Consider the following 24,417-nt stretch of genomic DNA (forward strand, 5'->3'; position numbering starts at 1 on the left):
TGGATGGCAAGAGAGAAAGAAGCCACTCCCAGATGCTCAGATGGTTCCTTGGTCCATTTTCAGTTTTACGTGCCCAAATTCTCAGAAATCATCAGTGCTCCTAACAGATGTTTCTTTTCCAGGGATGCCAGAGGACAAAGTGGCTCAGGAAGATGGAAGGAGGCACTGGATTGCACGGACGCCCACGGGATGGAGATGAGCCAGGCCATGCAGGGACACCAGCCAGTTCCAGTGCTGCTGCCCAGACTGGAAAGCCTCTCCCTCCTTCCAAGGTTTTCAGCAGTGCACAGGTCGCTGTGGTAGGAGACAGAAAGGACACTTTATAGGTTCAGTCAGCAACTCATTTTACCTTTGCTTTTCACCTGTCTCTTCTGCTCCCTCCCTCAAACCCCACCGCTGCCTCGAGCCGTGTCTGCGGGCACTGCGCTAATCAATATTACTTGGTGGGGAAAGTAAGTCTCACTTACTGGCCGCACATTCCCCTGAGTGCTTGTGTCAAAGTCTGTCATGTCAGCTGAAGGCAGGCTTACCAGCAGAAAGGTCAAACTGCCTCAACTAGATCTGAGCTCAGCCATTAACTCCCGTGTGCTTATCTGCCTCCCACTATCAGGAGAACTATCTGTGTGCACTGCACACCTCCCTCCTCCTTCTCCTCCTCCTTGGTGCTGTGCTGCCAGGGAGCACTTTGGTGGGGCTGAATCACTCAGGCAGGAACAATGAGCTGTTTGATAAGCTCAGCTGGGTGATCCACTTGGCCTGCACCACGTGTTTCAGGGAATAATCTCGGAAACTCTCAGCGCATGGATACTGTCCGGAGCCCATCCCACTATCCCAGGCTGCGATTGCACAGGGCTGGGTGCCCTACATCAGCATGGCTGTGGCCCGACCCTGTTTGCATGACCTGAGCATGGGCACTTCAGGTGAGAAGTCCTCAGCATCTGTTTGGTTGAGCTGTGGGGGTGCTGGCAGGGGTGGGGTTTTCTACTCCTAAGGCAGCTTTTCCGTCCTTTCCACTGCTCTGACACAAGAAAAGGTGATTGTTGAGGCCCACTTCACAAAATACAGCAAGAAAATAGTCAAGTCTCTTACCAGACAGGGCAATGGGGAAAGATCCAGGTCCAAGCTCCTCAGGGCAGGGCTCCCATCCCCTAAAAGACCTCCTACTGGGACTGTGCTGGCAGCATTGCCTGGGATCTTTTGGGGAAGTCCCTGGGCTGCAGAGTGGATGAGCCTGGTTGGGCCCTTTGGCTTCTGGGACCAGAGGTGGTGTCTCTGCAGGAGGCAGGAGCAGGGCAAGGCAGGCTCTCATGCTGCTGAAACAGGTTTGGAGCTGGGCAAACAAACACAAGTATCAAGATAAGACTGTTCATCTTGTGCCAAGAGGTGTCTAGAACTAGACTCGTGGGATCTCTGTTCCCATCTCTCACATCCCATGTACTCTGGGGCTAGGAGTGAGCCTGCTCATCCCTAGGCAGGGATCTCCTGAAGCTGTTTTCTGCTTCACTACACCAGCAAAATGCTGTAAACTGTGCGTAGTGATTGCTCCTAATAAGCCCTGGTTCCCAATCCACGTCTTGCACCTGCTACTCATTGGGTCGGTAGGATCTTTGTTCTGGAACATTTTAAGAGGGCTGAAGCTGTTTCTGCTTTGAAGTAGTGTTTGGTCTTGTCGGTGTCTGGGATCTCTGCAGAGCTGACCCTGTGGGAGCCAGCAGGACCTCTGGCTGCTGCTGCCGCCACACCACGGCCACGCTGCCAGCCTGACTGAGCAGTGCCAGGGGCGCCCGGTGCCCATCCTGCTGTAGGACTGCTCTCCTGCTGCCCTGCCTGCATCCCAGGCTCTCAGCGTCACCCAGCCCTGCTTCAGAAAGGGGAAGATCGTCGTGGCATCTGGCTTTGTCCTTGGCTTTTATTTGTACCAGGACTGGAAGAGAGTTAGATGATGCCCACCACATCACCTGGCAGCAGTAAGAGTGGCAGCATTAGTGTCATTACCCGGAACTGGACAGTATGGCAGCACCCATCCTGCTGGGAATGTGGGGCAGAGCCAGCTGCGTGCTTGAACACAGGGGCAGTGTGGCTGCAGTCACCTGAGAACAATTGAGGGGAGTCACTCCCTGCCCTAAGGATACGCTGTGCTGCTGGAGGGAGGCCCCCATGCCATGGAGTTATCAGCAGGGGAGACAGCTCCGTGGTCCAAGAGGACATGGGTAGGAAAAGCGCTGTGCTTGGCAAAAAGTATTTGACGAACCACATCCAGAAGCCCTTTGAAGGAGAAAACCTCCGTTCTCCCTTGGATATGCTGGAGTACTTAATAAATAACTGTAATTAAGCGTGAGGTGGTAGCTTAAGAGCTCGTTCCCAGAAGTTAACATCAAAACACTTGCTCTTAGCACTTAAAGAGACAATATGAAAGAAGACTTCACGCACAGATGAAAGTAGAATTGTCAGGAAGGGCTGGAGAGCCCTGGATATGTGTACACTGCTTCTCCAGAGAGCTCGAGGAAAAGGTCTCGGGAGGCAAGAGTCACTTGTGTAATAATGAAGTGACCGAGAAAGCACCAGTTTGCAGGGAGATGGGAGAGTGATGGGAGTGAGTTTTAGAACAGTACATGAGGAACCGTATGGAGACAAGAGGTGTGTGATCTTTCTTAGGCTGTCCTGCAGCTCCCCACACGCCACCAGTGTGTAGCAGCTGCAGTTCCACCTCTCCTGCAGCCACCCCTCGGTCCAGGAGCTTCCCTGCCCCACCTCAGGAGCAGCCACAGCACGCCCGAGCTCTCTGACGCTGGTGGCAATGCACATTTAAGGTGAAGTGATTACTGCAGGCTCCTTCACAGAAGATGTCTTAAGGATTGGAAGAAGAGCAAGAAGAAAGAGAATCGTGGCTGCATATTTTTTTAATTGAAAATCAATGATCTTGCGCTCAGGCAGGTGGCACGGTGTGGCTGGTGCAGCCCGGCAGTGCTGGGGATGCTGGAGAAGGAGGTGCTCAGGCCGGCTCTGCCACGTGCTTGCCGACGGCCAAGTCTAAGCTGCTGCGAAGTACCCTTATCCTCTGCTCCCGTAAAAACACCGTGAAAAGCATTCCCAGGTCTGGGTTTCAGTCTCCTAATTGCTGCCGAAATCGAGAAGCATGAGGAGCCAAGGTCTCATTTGCCTTACAATGATCCTCTCCTGCCCTGGAACCTGGGCTGGTCTTAATTTGTCTTTGGTTCAGGCAAGAATGGACTAGGCAGACTTACATGTTATCTCTTGTTTTTTGGAAGCAGGGAGCCTATTGCACAACGCAGCTTGGTCTGGATGTGGATTAAAAATGCATGTGTCTGGGGCACTGTGAGCCAGGCTAGTCTGAGTTCCTTCGATCCAAAACAATAAAAAGTATTACAAAGGTCTGATATGGAAATATCCCTTCTGTACGTGTGAGCCCGTCTCAGCCAGAAGGGTTTTGTGCTCTCAGGGCAGAAGGAACTCTGGGGAAGTCAATGTAAACACACGGTAGAGCTTCAGCATCACACCTGATGGGTGTGGGTCAGGAGCTTTCGGAGGGTAGGTAAGGTGGTGCCGGCCCAGCTGTGGTAGGGAGGTTCAGCACCCTACAGGAGCTGAGGGCTTGGCCTCAGGTGTGCGTTCAGCTTCCTGCATTTCTTACAGGGCTTTTAACCTGAGGATTTACAAGTGTCAACTAATTACATCCATATTAACTGCAGCCAAACATTAAAACAGCCCTCGAATGTCATTTCAAGCGAGCTGTTCCCAGACTAGGTCTCATGCAAATTCGGCAGGACCGGATAGATGTGCCAAAATTACACTGGAATAATGTTTGAAAGCAACACTTGAAATGAGCTTGAACTGAAACATGAGGAGAGGGGGTAGTTAAGGTTTAATGAACTGCTGAGGAAAAAGTATAGAAACAATTCTAGGAGGACAGATGAAAAACACCTCTCTTTTCCTCTTGCAAAATGCCTCAACACTAATGCTCCAGCACCCCTGTCTTGCTTCCCTGCTTCTGGCCGTCACTCTTTCCCTACACCAAATACTTTTTCGCATTTCTTGCTGTTCAGCAGACTGGATTCTACAAGCCCACCAGCCTGATGTGAAACAGGACCAGAGTCAGGGCTGGTGACCTCAGGTGATGGCAGTGGTTCCTAACATCTGGTAAGCCTCGGAGCCAGCAGCATCCTCCACCTGAGGGGGAGGCAGAGCCAAGGGTGGTGACCAGCCAAAACCCAGCCACGGCTTTTGTTAAGTTTATTTATTTTGACGCCTGTTTTACCCTTTCTCTCTTCATCTCCTGACAACTGCAGCCTGATTCCTCTCACATCTTGAACTAATTCTCTTTCCAGCAGAAAGCAGCATGTGCAGATCACCTGCCACCCAAGGGGAAAACCACGTCACAGCCTCACTGCGCCTGCTAGAGCACCTCTCCCCCTTCCTACCCCTCACTCCTAATGCAGTTCGAGTTGAAAACATGGGAATATTTTTACAGCCCTTTCCCAACCTCCCCCAAAGTCAGGTGCTGCCTGAAATAGGCCAGCTAATTTGGAGGGAGAATTTCAATTGCCTGAAAAATGAAGGTGCTGAAAACTAAACTGCATCGGCAGGAATTTTAGTCCCAATTTCCTGGCTCAGTGCTAAAAAATAACCGAGCTCTGGAGACTTAGCCCCCAAGGGCTGCTTCATTTCAGAGTTCCCTGAAGGCTCCAGGGTTGAGAGGGGTGCTGCTTCTCCCTTCCAAGGAGCACAGTATGAGTGGAGGAAAGCCCACTGCTTTCAGATGGGCTCCTGTGGGAAAATACTTTGTCCGTGAGACAGCTTAAATGGGATTTTATAGCTTGAACTTCGATGACTTCTCCCTCCCTACCAGCAAAAAGGACTTGCCCAGCGCTGGGCAAATCCTCCAGGGAGGGTGGGAACGAGACATTTTGTGTCTAAGAGCGGCATTTAAACAATCTGTAAAGCAGCATCACTGCTGCATTCGCTGCAGATCACCTCAGAGCCCGCGTTCTCTGTGTGGATGGCTCTGCTCTATCTGCTTCTGCCACCTTCCAGCCTGTGCTAGTCAGTGACCTGGCAATGCCAGAGCCACCCGAGGCGGGCTGTTACAGTCCTTGTACCACGAGTTTCTACTGCAGGGAAGCCCAGGGCTGTCACCTGATGTTCCTGTGACATACTCCGGTTTGGAGACCTAGAGTGGCTCTGCAGATCCCAGGAGGATGGAGGAGTCCACTCAAAAAATAAAAATAAAAGTAAAAACTAAATTTAAATAAAAGAAAATAAGGGGGGGGGGGGGGGGGGGGGGGGGGGGGAAGAAAATAAAAGTAAGAATAGATATCAAATGTGAATAAGAATAAAAATAATAAAAAAATAAAATGAAAAATAGGAAAAAAGATTTTAAAATTTAAAAGAAAATAAAAAATAATAAATAACCCATAATATTAGTAAATAAAAGAAAAATATAGTTAATGAAAAGAAATTAAAACTATAAAAGTACTCACCACGAAAATACGAAATGAACAAAATAATAGAAATATAAAATAAAAGAAATAACAAAAAATTGAAACTAGTTTAACAATGCTACCAAAACTAGACGACTTCGCCTCTTGGTTTATTGATGCGCTGAAAAACGGACCAAGCACTGGGGCAACCGGGGTGCCAGCCACCCTCCTGCAGGGAGGAGGGCTGAATCAAACGGCGCCCGAGACCCCGTGCCGGGGCAGGCCGGTGTGTGGGGCCAGATCTGCGCTCTGTTTGCCCCAGCCGCCTCCCCGCTCCCCTGTGCCAGCGGTGCGCTGTCCCTTTAAGGCGCCAGGGAATCCCTCTCGCAGCGCGTCATCCGCGGCAAGGAAACCCGGCTGGCGTCGTGCGACGCAAATGACCATTTTTGGCAACGTGCGACAGCGGACGGGACCAAGCGGGGCGGGGGGAGACGGGGCCTGCCGGGAACAAGGCGCTGCTCTGCCCTCGCCGCCGCGCCCGCCCCGCCCGAGCTGCCCGAACCGCGGGACCGGGAGGGGCAGCGGGGCGGGCGGGGCGGCGGGCGGGGCGGCGGGCGCGGCGGAGGCGGGCGCCGTCCCCCCCGCGGCAGGCCCGCCTCCCCCGCCGCGGCGGCAGGTGGGAGGCTCCGCGCTGGCAAGGTGGGGCCGGTGCGCCGCGGGTTTGACGTGTGCGAGTGCACATGGTGCGGCGGCGGCGGCGGGCGGATAATAAGCGAGCGCGGCCGGGGCGATGCCATTGCTCTGAGTCACCGCGGGCGCGCGGAGCTCCCGCTCGCAGCGCCGCCGAGCCGCGGGGCGCAAGACCCGGCTGAGTCACCCCCGTGCCGGGAAAAGGGGCGGCCGGTGTGTGGTGGTGGTGGTGGTGGTGGTGGAGGAGGAGGAGGTTGGGGGGGCGGAGGAGAACCGCTCCGCCTGCAGCCCCCGGGGCCGGAGCCGCTCCGCCGGCGGGGCGAGTTTCGCCGGGCAGCGCGGAGAGAGGACATCGGCGAACACCCGCTTGCGCGCACGGCTCTGCTCCCGCCGCGCCGCCGAGTCCTGCCGTCACGTCCCGTCCCGCAAGCGCTCCGCTGCCAACTGAGCCACTTCTATCACCAGTCTTATTTTTATTTTTGTTGCCTCTTTGTATTCTTATTTTTTCTTTTTTTTTTTTTTTAAAGCTTTTTCTCCCCCCACCTTCTTCCCTCACTCCAAAGCCGTTTTTATTATTTTTTTCCCTCTCCGCGGCGAGCGTTGGGAGGCGAAAGGCAAGAGCCGAAGAGGTCGGGAGGGAGAAGGGGGCGGGGAGACGGCGAGGGAGCGGCGGGTGTCGGTGTGGGAAGGCGGGGACGCGGCTCCCCCGGCCCGACCTCGGACCATGTACCAGGACTACCCCGGGAACTTCGACACCTCCTCCAGAGGCAGCAGCGGCTCCCCGGGACACCCCGAGACCTACTCGAGCGGCGCAGCCCAGCAGGTAGGGCCGGGCGCTGCCCCTCTCCCTCGGTCCCTCCGAGGGCTGCTCCGAGCGCTCCCGGGACGGGAGTTCACCGCCACGCCCGGGGAGCGGCCGGCGCTTCCTCCGCAGTGGAGGCGCGGGCGCCCGGCGGAGAGGCGCCGGCCGCGGGGGCGCAGGCGGTGCCGGGGCGCGGGGCTGCCCGCAGCCGCCGCCCTGTCCCGCCGCCCTTAGCGGGCCGCCGCCGCTTCCCTTCCCTCTTTGCCCGCCCGCCCCGGAGCCGGTGCCGCGACGCGTCCAGAGGGACGCTGACCGGAGTTCCCCGCCTGTCGGGGCCGGGGTGCTGTGGGAGGCACGGCCTGCCCCGAGCGGGGACGTGCGGTGAGGGAGCGCCCGGCGGGCAGTCTCCGCCGGCCCGGCCCCAGGTGCAGCGGGTGTCGGTGCCTGTCGCCCGGGCACCCGCCGCAGCGGCGGGCCGGGACCCGCTCGGAAATCAAAGGGCTCCTCCGGGCGATTCCTTTCCGAGGTCGGTAACGCGAATACAGGGGCGCACCGAACTCTTCCTCCTTCCTGCTTTTGTTCTTGTCAGGAGCTTCTCGCTGTCCACGTTCACCGCGCCTGCCCGGGTGGTGCCCGGGGCTCGCCCGCAGTACTTTGGGTGGCTTCGCTGGGACTTTGGGAGGTGCCGCCCGAGTTACTCACGGAGCTGTTGCAGCTGCCGTGGAACACGGAGGGATGGCTGGAAGTGAGCTCTGGGTCTTCCAGCGCCTGCGTTGCTTTGCCCCCTTATCCCCCGCTAAATTTTGTCTCAGAGGCGCTGACACTCTGCCTTTCCCACGCTGGGACCCCGCGGCCGGCGGCGTGCCGCTCTGCTCTGCCCGCTGCCCGCCCGCTCCTTGGTTCTGCCGGGAGCCGCCGGCCGCTCTCCGGCCGGCTGTGGCTTTTCCCGAGCGGGAGTTTCCTGGGGCTCGCCGGAGCGCTCCCCGCGCTGTCCGGCCCCCCTCCCCACGCAAGCCCCGCTGCCGGGCGGCGCTTCGAGAATGGGGGATATTTCCTGTTGAAAGCGGCGTGAATTCACGGACCTGAAAGCCCACTCTTGTGGTTTGGGGTTTTTTTTCCTTTCATTTTCCTAAGAAAATACCTCGGAATTACTAATATGCCTAGATCGACTAAATCCACCACTTCTGGGGAAGGCATTACACAATCGGGCCAGTTATACAAACCTGGGTTATTTCATAACTTGTTTACATCAGCTGGCCCAGCCTCACTCTTTTTTTGCCTTTTCAGAGTCGGGCTTCTCCCCCCACCCCTTTTTTTTTCTCACAGTATTATTTCTTGTGTGGCTTGTACGAGCGAACTGGCGGTGTGAGCACAATGCAGCCTTCGCATCAAGGAGTCATAGGATAATTAAAAGAGAAAAAAAAAAAGGAAAAAACGTCCAGTCTTAAACTGCCAGCCGTACCAGCCCGTGACATTCCTCACATTAAAGAAGTTTTACCAGAAATGACTCGCTGCCGCTCCCCGCCTGCTCCAAACGCATCTCGCTGGTGCCCTCTGCGGGCTGCGGACTGGGGTTTCCAGGGATTCCAGCTCAGCTAAAGCTTATTCCCTAGTTTACAGTAAATGCCAGGACAAGGTGGGGGAGCGGGAAGGGGGACTGAGAAGCTGGAAACGCCCGGGGAACTGCAAATTCTCACTCTCCCTTTCCTCCTGTGATTTAACAGCTGCGCCAGATTCAAGCACTTGCTGCAGGAGGTCGTGAAACTCCGTCACCGCTTCATATTTGAGCTGTCACAGTCTGAGCAATAACTGGGTTTTCCCCTTTTTCTGGGGCTCCGCGTCTTCCCCAGGCAGCTCGCGTGCGTGCTGTTTGATACGGGGACCAGAGCCCAGTTTCTAGGGTTACTATCTGAAACAGGGCTTTGAACAGGACGTTGGCTTAGCGAGAACATAAATGTTTTCTTTAAGAATCCGGGAGATTTCTCAAGGCCTTGTGCTCCGTCTTTCCCTTGATCCTTACAGATGTTGTAGATTAGGATCAAATGTAAGCGTCGCCTTTACCCTAGCAGTCAGGCTGTTCTGCTGATTCTGGTCTGTGGAGATCTGCAGTTTTATCACTACAGAAAATATGCATTGCTGAAATTTTTTTCTTTATTGTGTTGGGGTTTTTTTTTCCAAAAGCAAGAAAAGATGCATCAGTCACATGTTAAAATGGAAACTGTGTCTCTGAGCCAAAACTTTGATGCTTTTTAATTATTTTTTTCCCATACAGCACAGCACTGGAACATTTTTCCTTTAAGTTGTGTGTCGTGCTATTTTCCTAATCACTGATTTGCCTTGTGGTAAACAGACTTTAATGGGAAGAATTTGTGTACTCTTTGAGAGTGGTCAGCTTTCCCCTGAGATATCATAGCACTGTGTCTAGTTTTCCTTCGAGGAGATGTTTAACATGGGAGAGCCATCAAGGGCCTTGTATTTATTATAAGATCTATCACATATACCCTGTGTTTGATAACCGAGTAATGCTGAAGATGCTCCAGGTGTTTTTCAGTCACTCTGTTGTTGGGTTTGATTTTTTTTTTTTTTTTTTTTTCCCCCCAGCCATTATACCCATTTCTCAACTGGTTTCTGGTGCTGCTCAGCACTTAGTTACAGATGTCAGTGAAAGTCCAGAGTGGAGCAAAGACACAACGGGGTGCTGTATAGAAACCTTAAGGTGGAGAAAGGAACCACAAGCCAAAGCTTGAAATGTTCCTGTGCTGCTAAGTTGTGAGCTGCTAACGTAGTCTGTCCTTGCCTGTGGCAGGACTTGCTGGAGCCTCCCCCGACTATGGATCTGAGGAGGCTCTCATCCAACCCCATATTTTTAAGGCAGAGCAGAGACTGACCTCAGTTCTTGGCAGACTTAATAACAGGACTCTTTCTGTTTGCTGTTTAGTTGTTGGGGTTTTTTAATGATACCTTCATCTGCGTTTGCTTGGGTCAGGAGGAGAGTGCTGGGTTCGTAGCTGAGCGTGTGCTGCGTGTGTAGCCCTGCAATCTGCCTATCGCCACGTCTTTCTGTAGTGCTTTGAGTTCCTTGTAGAGAGGAAGAAAAGAGAGATGCTTCCAGGAGCCTCTCGTGGGTCAGGAGAGGAGAGCTGTGCATGGCCAGTGAGAGGAGAAGGCAGGACGGGGTCTGGAAAGAGGAGAACTTGGGCGGTGGGTGAGGGCAGGCAGTGCTGTCAGGCTGGCACAGGGATTGAAGCTCTCTGAGAGGAGGAGGGATGAGGAGAGCAAAGCTGGGGCTGCAGTTTGGGGAAAGGTCTGGCACTTCTATGTGAGGAGGCTGGTGGTCAAAGGGGCTGTGCAGGGGAGGTGGCAGGGAATTCAGGGCCTGCCACTGCAACCAGCAGAATCCCAGGGGTCAGAGCTGATGGCCACTGTGTAGAATGTGGGGGGCCAGCAGTATTTTGGCAGAGCTGATCTGGTGCAGTGTCCTAGCAGGGAAAGCGAGATCTGTGAGGAAAGACTGATCAGTCAGGAAGCAGTGCCTGTAAAATTTGGTGGTAGCCCGAGCACACTGTGTGAAGACTCAGCCTGCCACAGTAGTGTGTCCCTTAACTATCCCAGAAAAATACTGCCTTTGGAAAGTACAGAATACAGGTTTGGGGGATTTTTTTTTTTATTTCTAAGATATTTTGAGTTATTAGAAGGGAAGCTGGTGACAGAGATGGGGCACAGCACAGAGAGGAACTGGTCTCTTCCCCCCAGGTCTGCAGGCAAGCCCTGCGGAGCTGCAGAGGGATGTGGCTGAACTGAGCAGCTCCCATTTGCTGTCCAGGAGACCTGCACTAATGTTACAGAAGGGTCCTAGGTTGAATACAGGACTGATTGGAAATGGAGTACTTGCTGAGTCAATAACTTGGAGCCTGATTTTTGTATCCGATGCTTGTATTTTTATGTGGTTGATTTGGTGGTGGATCTGACTCTCAACCTCTGTTGGGAATTTTTAGCATGTCGTTGGGTGTTGGAGGCAAAGGTTAGCTCTGGAATGCAAATGGTGTCTGTGTGGCAAAGCACCAGAAGGCCTCTGAATGTTTTGCAGTCATAGCTTTCTAGTGTCCCTACGAAGAAGACAAGACTTCGCTTTGCTTTTTGGATACGGAAGGGAGGGTGGCAGGAGGTAAAGGGAAGGTAAAGGTCGTGGTAGAAGCCACTTGTGGATCTGGAAGTAGGGCTCATATCCCTTGAGTTGAGCTCGTGGTTCAACTGGTCTCGCACTTCCTCCCTTCTGCAAGGTTAAGGTCCTCTTGTGTTCTGGTTATGGAGGCACCAGCGTATCCTCTTCTGTGCCATGTGGTCACAGCCGACACCACGCAGGGCAAAGTGGGGGATTTGCACCCATAAATTCTGATGCAGTGTTGACAGTTTGCAGCTCTGAGCCTCTGTAACTAATTGGGAGAGGTGAGAGACATGCACTCTGAATTCAGAGACATGCACTCTGAAATGTGGGATGAGTTGAGGCTGTGTTGGATTTGAGCTCCAAGTGAATCTCTGAGGTCCTGTTGGGGGTTTTGCCAAGGTCTTGGTGCCAGTGTCATCCTCTCTGTGTAATTTCCCCGCCTGCTTAACTTGACTCACTCCTTCCTTCTCTCATCCTCTCTTGCTAGATTTTGAGCTGTTCAAAGGTGTAAGTCTGCAGCTGTCAGTATTAAGACTGGATCTCCTGGTCTTCAGGTGCTGGCAGCTCGCTAATGCTGGCCTGAAGTGCTGTAGCTATCAGCATGTGAAATACTATTTGCAGTAGCCTTGGTTTAACAAAGCACTTAAGGTGCTTGACTAGGCACACCCTGAAAAGGAAATCTGTGTTGAAGTGGTGTCCCTTATCTGGGAAGCTTACCTGAGGTGAGGTCAGGCTGATGCAAGGGCTCTCACTTCTCTGGGAAGCTAGGCTGTTGACCCAAGAATGTGCATTTTTCATGGAATCATTTCAAGGCTTACAGACCAGTGGTGGTGGCAGCTGTGTGTCCTACAAGCCCTGTCCCTTGCTCAGTGATTGCTGGAGCAAGGCCTGTCTGTGTTAATTCCAGTCTAACCATTTTGAAAGCCTCCTGAAGGAGCTCAGCATAGACAAAAACATTCTTTCTCCCCTGCTTCCCCCTCCGGGGACAAGTGATTGTTTTTCTTGCAATTTAGTGCCAGCATATTATCCAGATGGATTTACCTCTGTCTGAAAGAAGGTGTACTTGTATTTTGGAGGCGATCATTACCTGCTGCCTTGGTTTTACTGCTGCCTTGTTTTGTCTAGACAGTGCAGAGAGCTGCAGGGAACTTGTCCGATCTGAATCCTAAGACCTATTTTATAGGCTGCTATTAAAATACATATCCTCGCACGTAACCATCCCAGGGCTGAGTTTCTCAGTGAGCACAGAGCTACTGAAGGAGAAGCAAGCTGCTGTTCTTTGCCATACCAAACCTTACGTGGACCAAGCCCAAATTTCAGGGCAATCCTTTGGTGAAAGGCGGCTTTGCACTGGTTGGTAACAGCATTTCAGAACTTAAGTTTCTCTTCCTTTTCTTTGCACTTGAAGAGAAGTGTTTCTCTAGAAACTCCTTAATTCCCCTTTTGCTCCATGCCAGAAGGAGTGGTGGGCACTGGCAGGAGGTGGCAGCAGTGGGAATGGTGCCTGGGAGGGGAGACTGGCTTAGGGTATGCTGGGGAGGTGTGTGGGGGAAGAGGAAGGGGGTTGGGAGAAGGCAGAGCTGCTCTGGAGGGGAAGTGCCTGAGCCCAGTTCCTTCCTCAGGGGGCTGTGGCAGGCAGGGGCAGCTTAAGATGCTGCAGAGGCACCAGCTACTGGTGTTTTTGCCTCAGGTGCTGCTTTGATCCTCTCTGGTGCCACTCCTGAGGGCCTAGCTGGTTTCAGAGTAACCACTTATGTTCTGCTTTCATTGACGGTTTCTTCTCTTCTCTCTGTCCCTCTTCTCCTCTGCCTTTCCTCCTAGAAATTTCGAGTAGATATGCCAGGATCAGGCAGTGCTTTTATCCCCACGATCAACGCCATCACAACCAGCCAAGACCTGCAGTGGATGGTCCAGCCCACCGTGATCACCTCCATGTCAAGCCCTTACTCCCGCTCACACCCCTACAGCCACCCGCTGCCCCCGCTGTCTTCAGTGGCCGGACACACGGCTCTCCAGCGTCCTGGTGTCATCAAAACCATCGGGACCACAGTGGGACGGAGACGGAGAGATGAGCAGGTAACTGCAGTGGGGGGAGCAGCTGGGAGTGCCTTGAGAACAGATGTATGGAGATTTCCTGCTCCTGCCCCCTCATGAGATCTCCCAGCGCCACAGGGGAGCACTGAGGTCCATCCCTGGTGCTGTACATGTGCTGGGGCTTCTTAGGGTGGCGTAGGGTGTAAGCTGGAGGGTGACTTTTATTGCTGCTTCCTCGTCATATGGTGAGATTTACCCAGTCTTCATCAAACACTTCACACCACCGGCCCGCATTGCGGCTTGGTTTCAAAAGCAGGTGAAACTAAAGTTGAGCCCTGGGTTTCAGTTTGAGTGTCTCTGCCGCTCCAGGCAGAAGGAAACCTCCAAGAAAGCAGAGGAGCTTTCATGTAGGTCCTTTACAAATCTGACACCTAAATTACATCAGCTAGTGCTTTCTGTCAGCTCTGTAGCAGCTAGCACTGCTCCATTCTCCATTTGTGTGATACCCCCAGTACCAGCCAGCATCATGCAGGGAGGAACAGCTTCCCTAGAGCACCTCAACTCTAGTATGAAGAGCCTTCTGGTGACTGGGGTCTAAATCCACCTTCCCACTACAAACATGTAATCTCTTGATCTTTTTGCAGCAGTGAGGTGGGGATCCCATAAGAGATTTTTTCTGCTCCAAAGTCAGAGGTATTTTCATACCTGGCATGGGGTGGCTTCAACCACTGCTGCCCTGTGCTCAACCTCCTGACAGGATTGTTAAGCTGGGACCCTGGATAGGTGCAGGCATCTCATCTTCTGGAAATCAGAAGTTGTTCTCTTCTTAAATCAGAATCTGTTGTTCTCTTCTTAGTAAGAATCACCCTTCTCCAGGGCCGTCTGGTGAACAGCTATTCACAGCACTAGGCTGACTTCTCTTTAAAAAAAAAAAAAATAGATCTGACTAAACTCGATCTCCCCAAGTTGTTCCCAAGCAGCATTTGTGTGGGTCGCTGCAGAGCAGTGCAGTGAGACACACTGCGCACCCTCCGTACACCAGCGCATGCTGTTGCGTGCGGTCTGTTTCTAATAAGACTCACCAGCCCTACTTTTACTTCCACGTCATCTGTTTTGATTCACAGTCCAATTATTATATGTGGAGTTGCTGTCTGGTTTAGACCTAAGCGGTTAAAGGCAGAGTTTAGCAGTACCTCTGTGTGGAAAGCTGGTATGGATGCACCGAGGACCCACTTTTGGGAAGAAGGATGGGGTAGCTGTGGTGGTTGGGGTTTGTGCCAGTCTTTTCCACCAGCTGGAGCTACTTCCCAGTTCCCTGTGTGCAGGGCTGGTGTCCAAAGACAAGGAAAGTCTCACGAGAACTGGAGGAATAATTAGCAACAACTAATTTGTTTGACAAATGCTGCCTCTGTGTTCACAAATCGGCCGTGAAGAGATCACCATATTCTCTGCTTTATTTGTTGTTCAGAGTTATTTGCTGAGGGATGCCTGCCAAGCAATTCCTGGCCTGTGGCTTGTTTGCAAGCCGTTCATTGTGGGTCATTCAAAGCCAAGTCCTTTTGATTAGACACGTGCTAAGGCAGTACCCCGGCGCTTTCCTGTGGCCCTTTGGCTCAGGTTTCCATGGCTGGTGCTTTGAACACCACATCGGAGTGCCTTTTTGGAAACGTTGTGTAACGCTCTATGAAAAGAGCCTGTTTTGATGAACGTTCCTGACAGTGAATGCACGTATTGGGCTTGGACAAGCTATGGAGAACACATACAGCAGGGGCACAAGGAGTGCCAAATCCAACCGCTTTCAAACAAATCCAGCAACCACTGATGGAATATTCCTTTTTAGACCCGGTAAAATGTTAAGAACATCCAGATTAGGGGCTTCTGCCCCGTCTGTGCGATTTTTGCACAGCAGAGTCTCCAAAACAGATAATTTAAAAATTACTGAAGGCCCTGGGAGCAGAAGTTTTGCTCCACCAAATGTATTTCAATGAGATCTGTGCTTCTAAAGCATGAAAGGGCTCTTGAAAACTGTAAACACAGCCCCCAAGTCAGCATAGCTTCTATGTGCATGCTCATTGCCTTGACATACTGTGGACACTTGTGTGCAAACACATTTTTACCTGGCACTCATATGGGGTGGGAAGTGAGTGGGGAGAGCTGTAGCAGGGAGAGCAGTGCCTGGAGGGGCTCCTTACTGGGGGAAATATGCTGCCCAGCAGAGTGGAGGTATCCCCCACCCTAGGATGGACACTGTGAGCTGCTGATGGAAAAAGCTTTTGGGCATAAATTCTGTCCCCTGCAGTCCTAGAATTGCTTGTGTTGCTTAGTGAACATCCAGGGGCTCATGTTACATGCAGGTGAAATCACAGGCACAGATCAGATCCTGAAAAAAAGCAGAAATGAGCGAGCTGAATGCCCAGAGGCTGAAGTAAACTTACTGAAACTGCAAACGTCAAAATTAGGGAGATAGAGCAAGCCAAAACTAGGCTGAGGTTGGAGTAAAACTAACAATAAAAAGAAAAGATAGTGAAACGGTGAATGTCTCATTTGTGACATTGACAGTCCATGAAGATATTAAAACTGAACCTTCTCTGAAGAGGTGTTTCTTTCCATTCTCTCCTGGCTCTCTGTGAGATCTGACATGTGCTTTGCCAGGTGTCAGGGTTTTGCTTTCGTTTGCAGTCACCAGGCCAGAGCCCCTGCAGCACACACGGGCCGGCTGAGGCTGAAGTGCGGGCACAAGGTTGGAGCGCAGGGCTGAGCACGTGCCCTGGACCCCCACACTGGGCTGTCTGCACTCTGGGTGCCACAGCAGAGAGCGGGGCCATGCTCACCCGCTCCGTGCCCTGCTGTGCTGGCTCCCTGGCTTTGGCCATGGCACAAACCTTTCCGCTGCTGCTGGGGTTTGTAAAACCTCGTCTCAAACTCCCAAAGCTATGCATAGCTTGACCAGGTCTTGTGAGCTCCTGCTCACTTCCTCTGGTTTCGCAAGACTGTAGTTGGATGGGTTTCTATGGAATTGCTCCTGATTTACATCAGTGAGGGTGTCAGCTGGCCTCAGGAAGCCCTTGATATCACTGGAGCCTTGCCTGCTGATGCAAGAAGCAGTGTGTTATCTTGCTGAGTGCTCAAAAATCTGAGGTCAGATTTTTGGGTGGTATAAATCATTGTTGCTTCACGGACTTGATGGGAGCTCTGCTGATTTCCCTGTCTCCCCTTATACACCATCCCCGACCTTCAAGCGAACAACTATTCTTGTGTGGGAAGCAGCAGATATTTTTTTTCAAGAAAGAGGCACTTACAACATCGTGCTCTGGTTTTGCTTAACGTACCACCCAAGTTGTGAAACAATCAGAGCATCTTTTATCTGTTTGGCCTTGGTGCAGATTCACTGTCCTCTTACACAATCTTCTCCCTGTGCCCTGCTCCTTCTCCTCACCCTTCCGCTAAGACCTGGTGCAGGCAGAGATACTGTGTGCTTTCATCTTCTGCTGACATCAGTGACAAGGGGGAGCGCTCAGCATCCTGCTGGATCAGGCTTTTTTCCTGTGCATTGCGGTTAAATCCTCACAAAGTTAAAGGAATGCCTTGCTCAGATCTGATCGGATTTTCTTGGCACTTGCCCACAGCTGTCGCCTGAGGAAGAAGAGAAGCGAAGGATCCGGAGAGAGAGGAACAAGCTGGCAGCTGCTAAGTGTCGTAACAGGCGTCGCGAGCTAACAGAGAAACTCCAGGCGGTACGTGCTCAGCATACGTTTCTCCTTCCTCGTCGCCCACCCTTGGGGCCAGCTCCAAGGGCATTGTTCTTCCTCCACTAGCATGTTCGAGGAAGATGCTTCAAACATGCCCTGCCTTCCTCGGCCAAGGCTGCCCAGTGGTACTGCTCCTACAGCAAGAGTAGCTGATGAGGGGGACTTGGGCCTGGAGCTTAGGACCCTAAGATTCTCTTTACTGAGTGCCCAGAATGTCCAAGAAGTTCTCTTCCCTTCTGACCTCTCAACTAGCACAAGTCTCCCTGACTCTGGTCTCCTTTCATAAGTGGAAATAAAGACACTGTGCCTCAAAGGCAGGCTTTAAGGACAACAGCACTGAAGAGTTAGGATCATCTGAAAGCAGTAGAAATCAAGGCAGATGTTATGTTTACCTATTAAAGCTATATCCTTTAGGCTTAGCCTTTGTTTGGAGGTGGGGCAGTAACTGACTTCCTTCAAAAAGGATGCACCACAGAGATGTGTGCCCTGGTGCTGTAGGAGTAATAGTAAAGCTGGAGAAGGTAGGGCTGAGCATAAGAACCAAGGGTAAGGGACTGGTTGAAGAGAAGGCAAGATTGGCTTGTGTTGAAAGAAGCTGAAGGAAAGGCTCCAGTGCTCCTGGTCAAGAGCCAGCCTGGGGCTGGTTTTATCCAATGACCTTGTTAACAAGCACAGCAGCAGTGAAAGCACACCAGTGAAATGTGCTGCTGCCTCACATCAGGAGGTACCCTCAGTGTAGGGGAGGCAGGACATCCTATAGAAATACCATGACTAAACTGATAGAAGTGAGAGGAGTGTGCACAGTGGGAAGTCATATCCTGAAGGACTGAGTGTGAGTTTTGTGAAGTTGAGCTCCTCATATGGGAAGGTACTAACTGCTCACAGACTATGATCCATCTGTGTGACGTGACCATGGGAAAGGTGAATGCATTAACTGTAGGATGCATCAAGGGATAATCCAGTGTTAGTCCTTTGGGCAAGAGTTAGACAAGTGTCAGACCTAATCTGGGGTATGCACTACAGAAATAAAATGGAAACAGTTTAGAGACTGCTGTACATTACCTCTGTCAAAGTGAAAAGAATATGACTAGCCTAACATAAAAAAACAATGGGAGGAGATCTGGCTCCTCTGCTAAGGTGTCTTGTCAGGCAGAGAGCAAGGGAGAAGACTGAAGTCACACACCAAGACAGAGTGGCAAAAACTGGCCATCAGAAAATTAAAGCAAGTTTTGGTGAAGTTTGGGAATAGCCTACTAATAGACATATGAAACACAAGATGCTCGACTGGCAATGACCTGGTGTCTGCTTGGCTCATGAAGAGTCTGGGGTGTATCTGCCTGTGCCAGATGGGATCTGGACTTGGTGGCCCTGTTCCAGGTGAGGAGTAGTTCCAGAGCCTTTGGTATTTTATTTATTTATTCCCCTTTTGTCTGCAGGAAACAGAAGTACTGGAGGAGGAGAAGTCAGTGCTGCAAAAGGAGATCGCTGAGCTCCAGAAGGAGAAGGAGAAGCTGGAGTTTATGCTGGTGGCTCACAGCCCTGTGTGCAAAATCAGCCCCGAGGAACGTCGGAGCCCACCATCCAGCAGCCTCCAGAGCGTTCGGACTGGAGCAAGTGGAGCAGTGGTGGTGAAGCAGGAGCCTGTGGAGGAAGAGATCCCATCCTCCTCTTTGGTCCTTGACAAAGCCCAGAGGTCTGTCATTAAGCCCATCAGCATTGCTGGAGGTTTTTATGGGGAGGAGGCACTCAACACTCCCATTGTGGTGACCTCAACACCAGCCATCACTCCTGGCTCTTCCAACTTGGTGTTCACCTACCCTAACGTGTTGGATCAGGAGTCTCCTCTCTCCCCTTCTGAGTCCTGCTCCAAAGCTCACCGGAGGAGCAGCAGCAGCGGGGACCAGTCCTCAGATTCCTTGAACTCTCCCACCTTGCTGGCATTGTAATCCCCCTGTGGCCCCCCATTTTGCCAGTGTGTTACATCCCCCACAGCACCATGGGGGGAGCCCCCTCCATGGGATTAGAGACAGGCACAGGATCGTTCAAGCACAAGGGCAGCAAGAACAAGGATGGGGAAGTGCTACAGCTCCAGGAAGGAGAGTGAGGACCAACGCCAGCTCCCTGGAGGCAGGAAACGGCAAGGGTGGGACTGACACGCCAGGGCCGTTTGGAGAGGGTGATGTCCCCTCTGTAGGGACTGCCTATGGAAACCTCTTTGTGGCCGTAGTGGACTTGGGGAGCACTTCTGGCCAGGACTGAAGGCGAGCTGCAGACAGTTGCTAGTTGTCCCTTTCCTTTGTGGATTGACCTGATCGGTTGTGCTTTGTGCTTAAATCATTCTGGTTAGTTGATCTTACAACTTCTCTCTTGCGTGCTCGCTCTCTCTCTCTGCTCATCATTTCCAATGTTGTCGATCCCATTACATTTCATCCAGTTGCTCTGAACTCTAAAGTCTTGTTAGGATCTTCCCTCTTCGGAGTAGCTGTGGGAAACACATAGGGTTCCCCAGACAGGAGGGTGACAGCTGGGAGGACCAGGAGATAGGGGGACCAAGAGGAGCCCAAGAGCTCAGCAGCAAGGGCAGATCTTACAATCTCTAGCCTGAGGCACAGAGACAGCAGAAGGCTTGTGTGCAAGCCTTTCCTTTTAAAACTGTGGATATGTTTATTCCTTTGGGCTCCTCCATAAACCAAGTTAGCATCTCAGGGCTAAAGTAGCATCAGAAAAGCTGCTGGGCTGGCACTTACCAGTGTCACTGGCAGGGTTTTACCCTAGTTTGCTGGATATCAAGTCTGCTGCTTGTTGTTTACTTTTCCTGGGCTGCCTGCTGTCTAGGGAGTATTACATCTTCCTTCCCATCAGGGCTCCTGACTCAGAGGCTGATCTCTTCCTGTTAGTAAACCTTCCCCTCCCCTTGGCCATATTTGCAGAACATGCTACAAAAAAAAAGAGGTGGCACCACATGCCTATAAATCTAGGATGGAGACTGGCAGCAGCTAAGACAGTGAAATTAGCTGGCTGTACCCTTGCTGATTTTTTCATTGTTGGGAAACAAAGCAGCACGTATCCACCAGCACAGGCCACAGGGCCCCAGCTCCTGACCAGGCAGGAATGGCATGGATGAAATGTTGACCTGTTTGAACTAAAACAGAGCTTCTGACAAGCTCTGGCAAATGACAAATTGACAGCTGAGGAGAATTGATTAGTGTTATTTGCACCTTGGTCTTTGGCCTCTGGTTGTTTTGCATTACAATTGATCTTGTTTTGTTGGGGTTGATTGGCCTGAAGACAAAGAGTCAAACCAAAGGGCTCTTTCCCTAGCCTTGGGTCCTTGTCTTCTCTAGCCTGTGGGCTTGACTGCTACTACTACTAAGTGCTCACAGAGGGCACAAGCTCCCCAGTGGTCATGGTCACTACTGAAAACAGTAGTGTGTGTAACCTGTTTCCACTTGGAGCCAAGCTCAATTCCCATTGATGTCAGGGCACTGACAAACCATGACCCTGTGCACACTAGAATTGCCCAGCTTGCCAGCTAAACCGCTTGGGAGATAGCTCTTTGGTCCTGTCTATGGGAGCTGTGGTGGCAGCTATTTATTTTGGTGTGAGATTCTTTTTCTTTTACACACACACACACACACACACACCACAAACACATATATATATATATATATTTTTTTTTTTTTTAAATCAACCAAAACTAGGGTATTTCTTGTTCAGGCTGGACCTGGAGAAATGCAACAATTATAGGGCTAGTTGTATGAGATGCAAAACTGCTGCAGTCCCCACCAACTCCACTGGGAATTAATAGGGTTCAGTCTTGTGGAACTGGAACTTTACTCGGCAGGGCTGGCTTCCCTCAAACTCTGGCCACTGCCCATTCCCTGAATAATTTCAAAGGGATGCTATTATGGCTCTAAAGGTGGACTTTGGCTTTTTTATTATAACTCTTATTTTTAACCCAGGTATTTACCAAACCTGCCAGAAATGAAGATGTGAGTGATCTTTTTGCTTCATAAAGCTGATTGGATTCAGGCTTTTTCTATTTAGCTTAAACACTTCCATTCTTATACTGGTGCTAGAGGTTTCAAACTGAGCTTACACAGTAAGTAAAATTAGTAAAGGAGTTGTATTGTCCTTACATGTACATCAAACTTCCTTTCTAATAAAGTAGATCTTAAATTTCTCATAGTTAGCACAGAGGATCCACTTTTCCTAGGGTTTTATGTAGATGATACCACTTTAGGGGAAACTGCAGCTTCTCTGTTTCCATTTTGCCAAATCTTGTTTGGGCCACTCTGGACTGAGAATCTAAAACTGTTAATAAAATGTCTCTGCATGTCATTTCCATGCATTTTTGAGCAGAACACAACACTGACAAGTGGTGGGTGAATCCTAAAATGATGCAGCTACTTTTGAGGCTAGCTGACCAGGACTGCTGTCTCCTGTGAGATCAGGAACATCCACCCCTTGTAGGGGTTTCAGGAAGTCAGGTGCCTTCTCAGATCTAACTGGTGGAACAACAAAAACCTACCTTTGCTTGTGGTCACTGAATCATTGCCAAAAGGAGCTGCAGCCGGCCCTTGCCCACTGCCTCCTGCTTGGTCATTGACCTGCTCAGAGACAGGACAAGATGCTCCCCTTTCCTGACCTGTGATATTGACGGGAGCCATGTGAAACTGCTCAAAAAAGAGGATTATTTTCTACTGTTTGGAAAAAGCCCCAGATGCCTTGTGCCTGCCCATTTAGTCCCTCAAGTCTCTCAAAGGATGTCTGTGTTGGGATTGCTGGTCTCCAGCCTTTTGTATTTTGTGGATCAGCCTTACTGTTGTTGAGTTTCTGGCAGGCGAATACAACTTTACTGCCATTTTGGTCCAGCCCTACATTCTTTTCAGGTTTTCTGGTGTGCTCTTTGGGAACTGATTGTCCTTCCCATGCCCAAAATGTTATTTTCCATGAGTAACTTCCCTGCCGATTCCTAAATGTAGTGTCTCCATGTTCTGCATGTAGTGGGGATGTGGGAGCTGCTGTAACTAGTGCTGACACAGAGTTGTTGAAGTCAATGGAAAAAGGCCCAGGGAATTTCAGCTGGTATTGGGTCAGCCCCCTAGTGACTGGCCCTCTTAACAACAAAGCCTCTCCTAACATCTTGCATTAATCAACGCCAAACTGGGAGGAGCAGAAGCAGCTGCATTGAAGGAAATATTCAGCTTCTAGGTGATGCTTGCCATTCCAGTTTTGCCCTCATTCCCCCTTCTCCTTTCCCAGTTGTGGCATTGCCTTCATATATTCCTTTCTTGTAGGTGTGGAGACTGGGTAAGTCTCAAGCCACTTGTGGTGTGATGGGATTTGGGACCAACATGCTGGGGACAGTAGCTCTCTGTTGTGTTTTTATAATTATTATTTAAATGATCTATTTAGTTCATCTGAACCTTTAATTTTGCTGCTTACTGTATGTAGGATCCACCTGGCCTTCATCCTAAATGAAAAGAAAAAAACAAAATGAAAACAAACCTAAGACACCTCCCTTCTCCCTGGTCTCTTACTATTTATTGGCAGGCAGCCGTCTTGTGCCTGCTCCAGCAGATCTGCCCGCCACTAATTTAACATCCTCCCAAATCACATTCCTGGTGTTTGGTTGTTGCTTTTTTTTCATTCTAAAACAGACTTCTGAAATGTAAGAAATCTTATTATCATGACGCAAGTTCATTTTTGTTAGGAAGGCCAAGTCAAACATTTTAAGAGGTGGGGGGAACAATATACATTTATTTCTTATTTATTTATCATGTTTACATCTTTTTTTTTCTGTTCAAGACTTGGATATAATAAAGCATTAAAAATACTACAATCTTCTTTTTTTTTTTAGGCTAATAATTGTTTTTGATTCCTTAAATAAAAGAATCTGGGTTTTGTTGTTGTCTGTATAAAATGTAAAAAGAGATATGTTTTTAAAGATGCATTATCATTCCTCTGTGAACAGTAGGTGGAGTTCAGGACAAATCTCAGAATACAAGATAATAATAAAATCCCATCCTGTTTTACTTAATTGTTCCCCTCCTATCCTGTATGATTAAAGGGTTATTCCACTTTCTTGTTTGTGGTTACTTGATGTTAAAACCATATTAAAATGTGTAGAAAATAGGTATCCAATTGTTTTTGCTCAGTGAGAGGATAAAGTGTTGTATATATCTTGATATACTGTGTAGTTCAAAGTAACATCAGTAAGGGATAGTGCATCTTTATTAGAGCGATAAGTTACTAGTGTCACTAAAGTCTGCTTTAAGACCCTCGGATACAGAAAGGGCCTGGTTCTGATTCCACTCACCTGGGACAAATTGAAAGCATCAGCAGCATTTTGCTGCTGCGAAGCAGGTGTCAGTAGTGAAATGAAGCCTCAGTGACTAACAGGTGACCGTGCAGATTGCTGAAGGTTTGGGGGCACCATTATCTTTTTTTTCCTCAAAAGTTTTAGACTGTGGGTTTTCTTTTTTACTGTCTGCAGTGAAATGGTTTCTGCCACAGAGGTTCTTAAAGATGACTGCTGAAGTGGGACCTTTCTTTGCTTGTAGTGATCTTGATGTCATTCTTGCAGTCCTGGGGAATTTCAGCTCTGAGGCATTCTCTCTGGTGTTATCTTTTTTCTGTTCTTGTTATTTTACTGAATTACAGGCCTACAGTATTTGCACTAAAACAAAAAGCTTGTTAGAGAAAGCTTGCTGCTACGAAAGAAAGAACATATTAAAATGGTTTTGCTTTTACAATTTTAACTGAGTAGCATTTTGTAGAATAAAATCAATCTAGACTGAAAAGAAAAAATGACTTTTCTTTTTTCCTCTGCACCTTCTCCCGCCATATTCCTTTCTTTTCATCCAACTCCTTGGTGGTATGATGTTCCCCCCTTCTCTTGGTGCTCAGTTGTAATGATTGGCTGTATTGTTGACTATGCTGCTGACAGTTATGACACTTGTAAATCTCGTTTTAATGACATTGTGGACACTTTTGTATAGCAAGAACTAACTGGAGTTCTCTCTGTTAATTGAAGTCATTAAAAAGCTCCCTTTGACATGAACAATTAAAAGCTCGCATGTTCCTTCACTATGAACAAATGGGTTCAGCACTACCAGGTGCCTTGGTTGCAGCACATTACAAGGCTTCTTTCATAGGAGCAGCTGCAATCCCGACAGCTGTTACCTGCAACAATGGTAGCTGGGGCAGAGGCTAGCAGAGCAGCCCACCTAGGCTAAAAGGCAAATAAAGCACTAATCCTTTCATCTTGGCTTCAAAAAGGAATGGGATAGAGGTAGAAAATGTGTGCTGAGATGACTTTTTTTTGTTTGTTTTAAATCTTGACTAGAAGGAGTCAAAGCTCCTGCTCTGAAAACTTGGGGCAGAGAGCATGGTTGCTTCACTGGCAGCAAGGAGGAGGTTAAGATGGAATTCCCTTGCTTGCCTGGGGAAAGCTCCAGCCTCTGGAGTGGAAGGAACGCAAATACATCAGGTTAGGAGTGGAGGATGTCATGTTCAAGTTCAAAATGAAACATT

General features: G+C 50.1%; 1 protein-coding gene across 1 annotated transcript; it reads left to right on the top strand.

Moving 5' to 3' along the window:
* Window positions 1-6,378: 6,378 nt before the first annotated feature.
* FOSL2 (FOS like 2, AP-1 transcription factor subunit) lies at window positions 6,379-23,944 on the top strand. The gene is made up of 4 exons (XM_032102784.1): window positions 6,379-6,951; window positions 12,917-13,171; window positions 16,756-16,863; window positions 18,315-23,944. The coding sequence occupies exons 1-4, from the start codon at window positions 6,853-6,855 to the stop codon at window positions 18,822-18,824; spliced, it is 972 nt and encodes a 323-aa protein (XP_031958675.1). The 5' UTR covers window positions 6,379-6,852; the 3' UTR covers window positions 18,825-23,944.
* The last annotated feature ends 473 nt before the right edge of the window (window positions 23,945-24,417 follow it).

The sequence above is a fragment of the Corvus moneduloides genome, chromosome 3 (genome assembly GCF_009650955.1).
Source record: "Corvus moneduloides isolate bCorMon1 chromosome 3, bCorMon1.pri, whole genome shotgun sequence".
Lineage (NCBI taxonomy): Eukaryota > Metazoa > Chordata > Aves > Passeriformes > Corvidae > Corvus > Corvus moneduloides.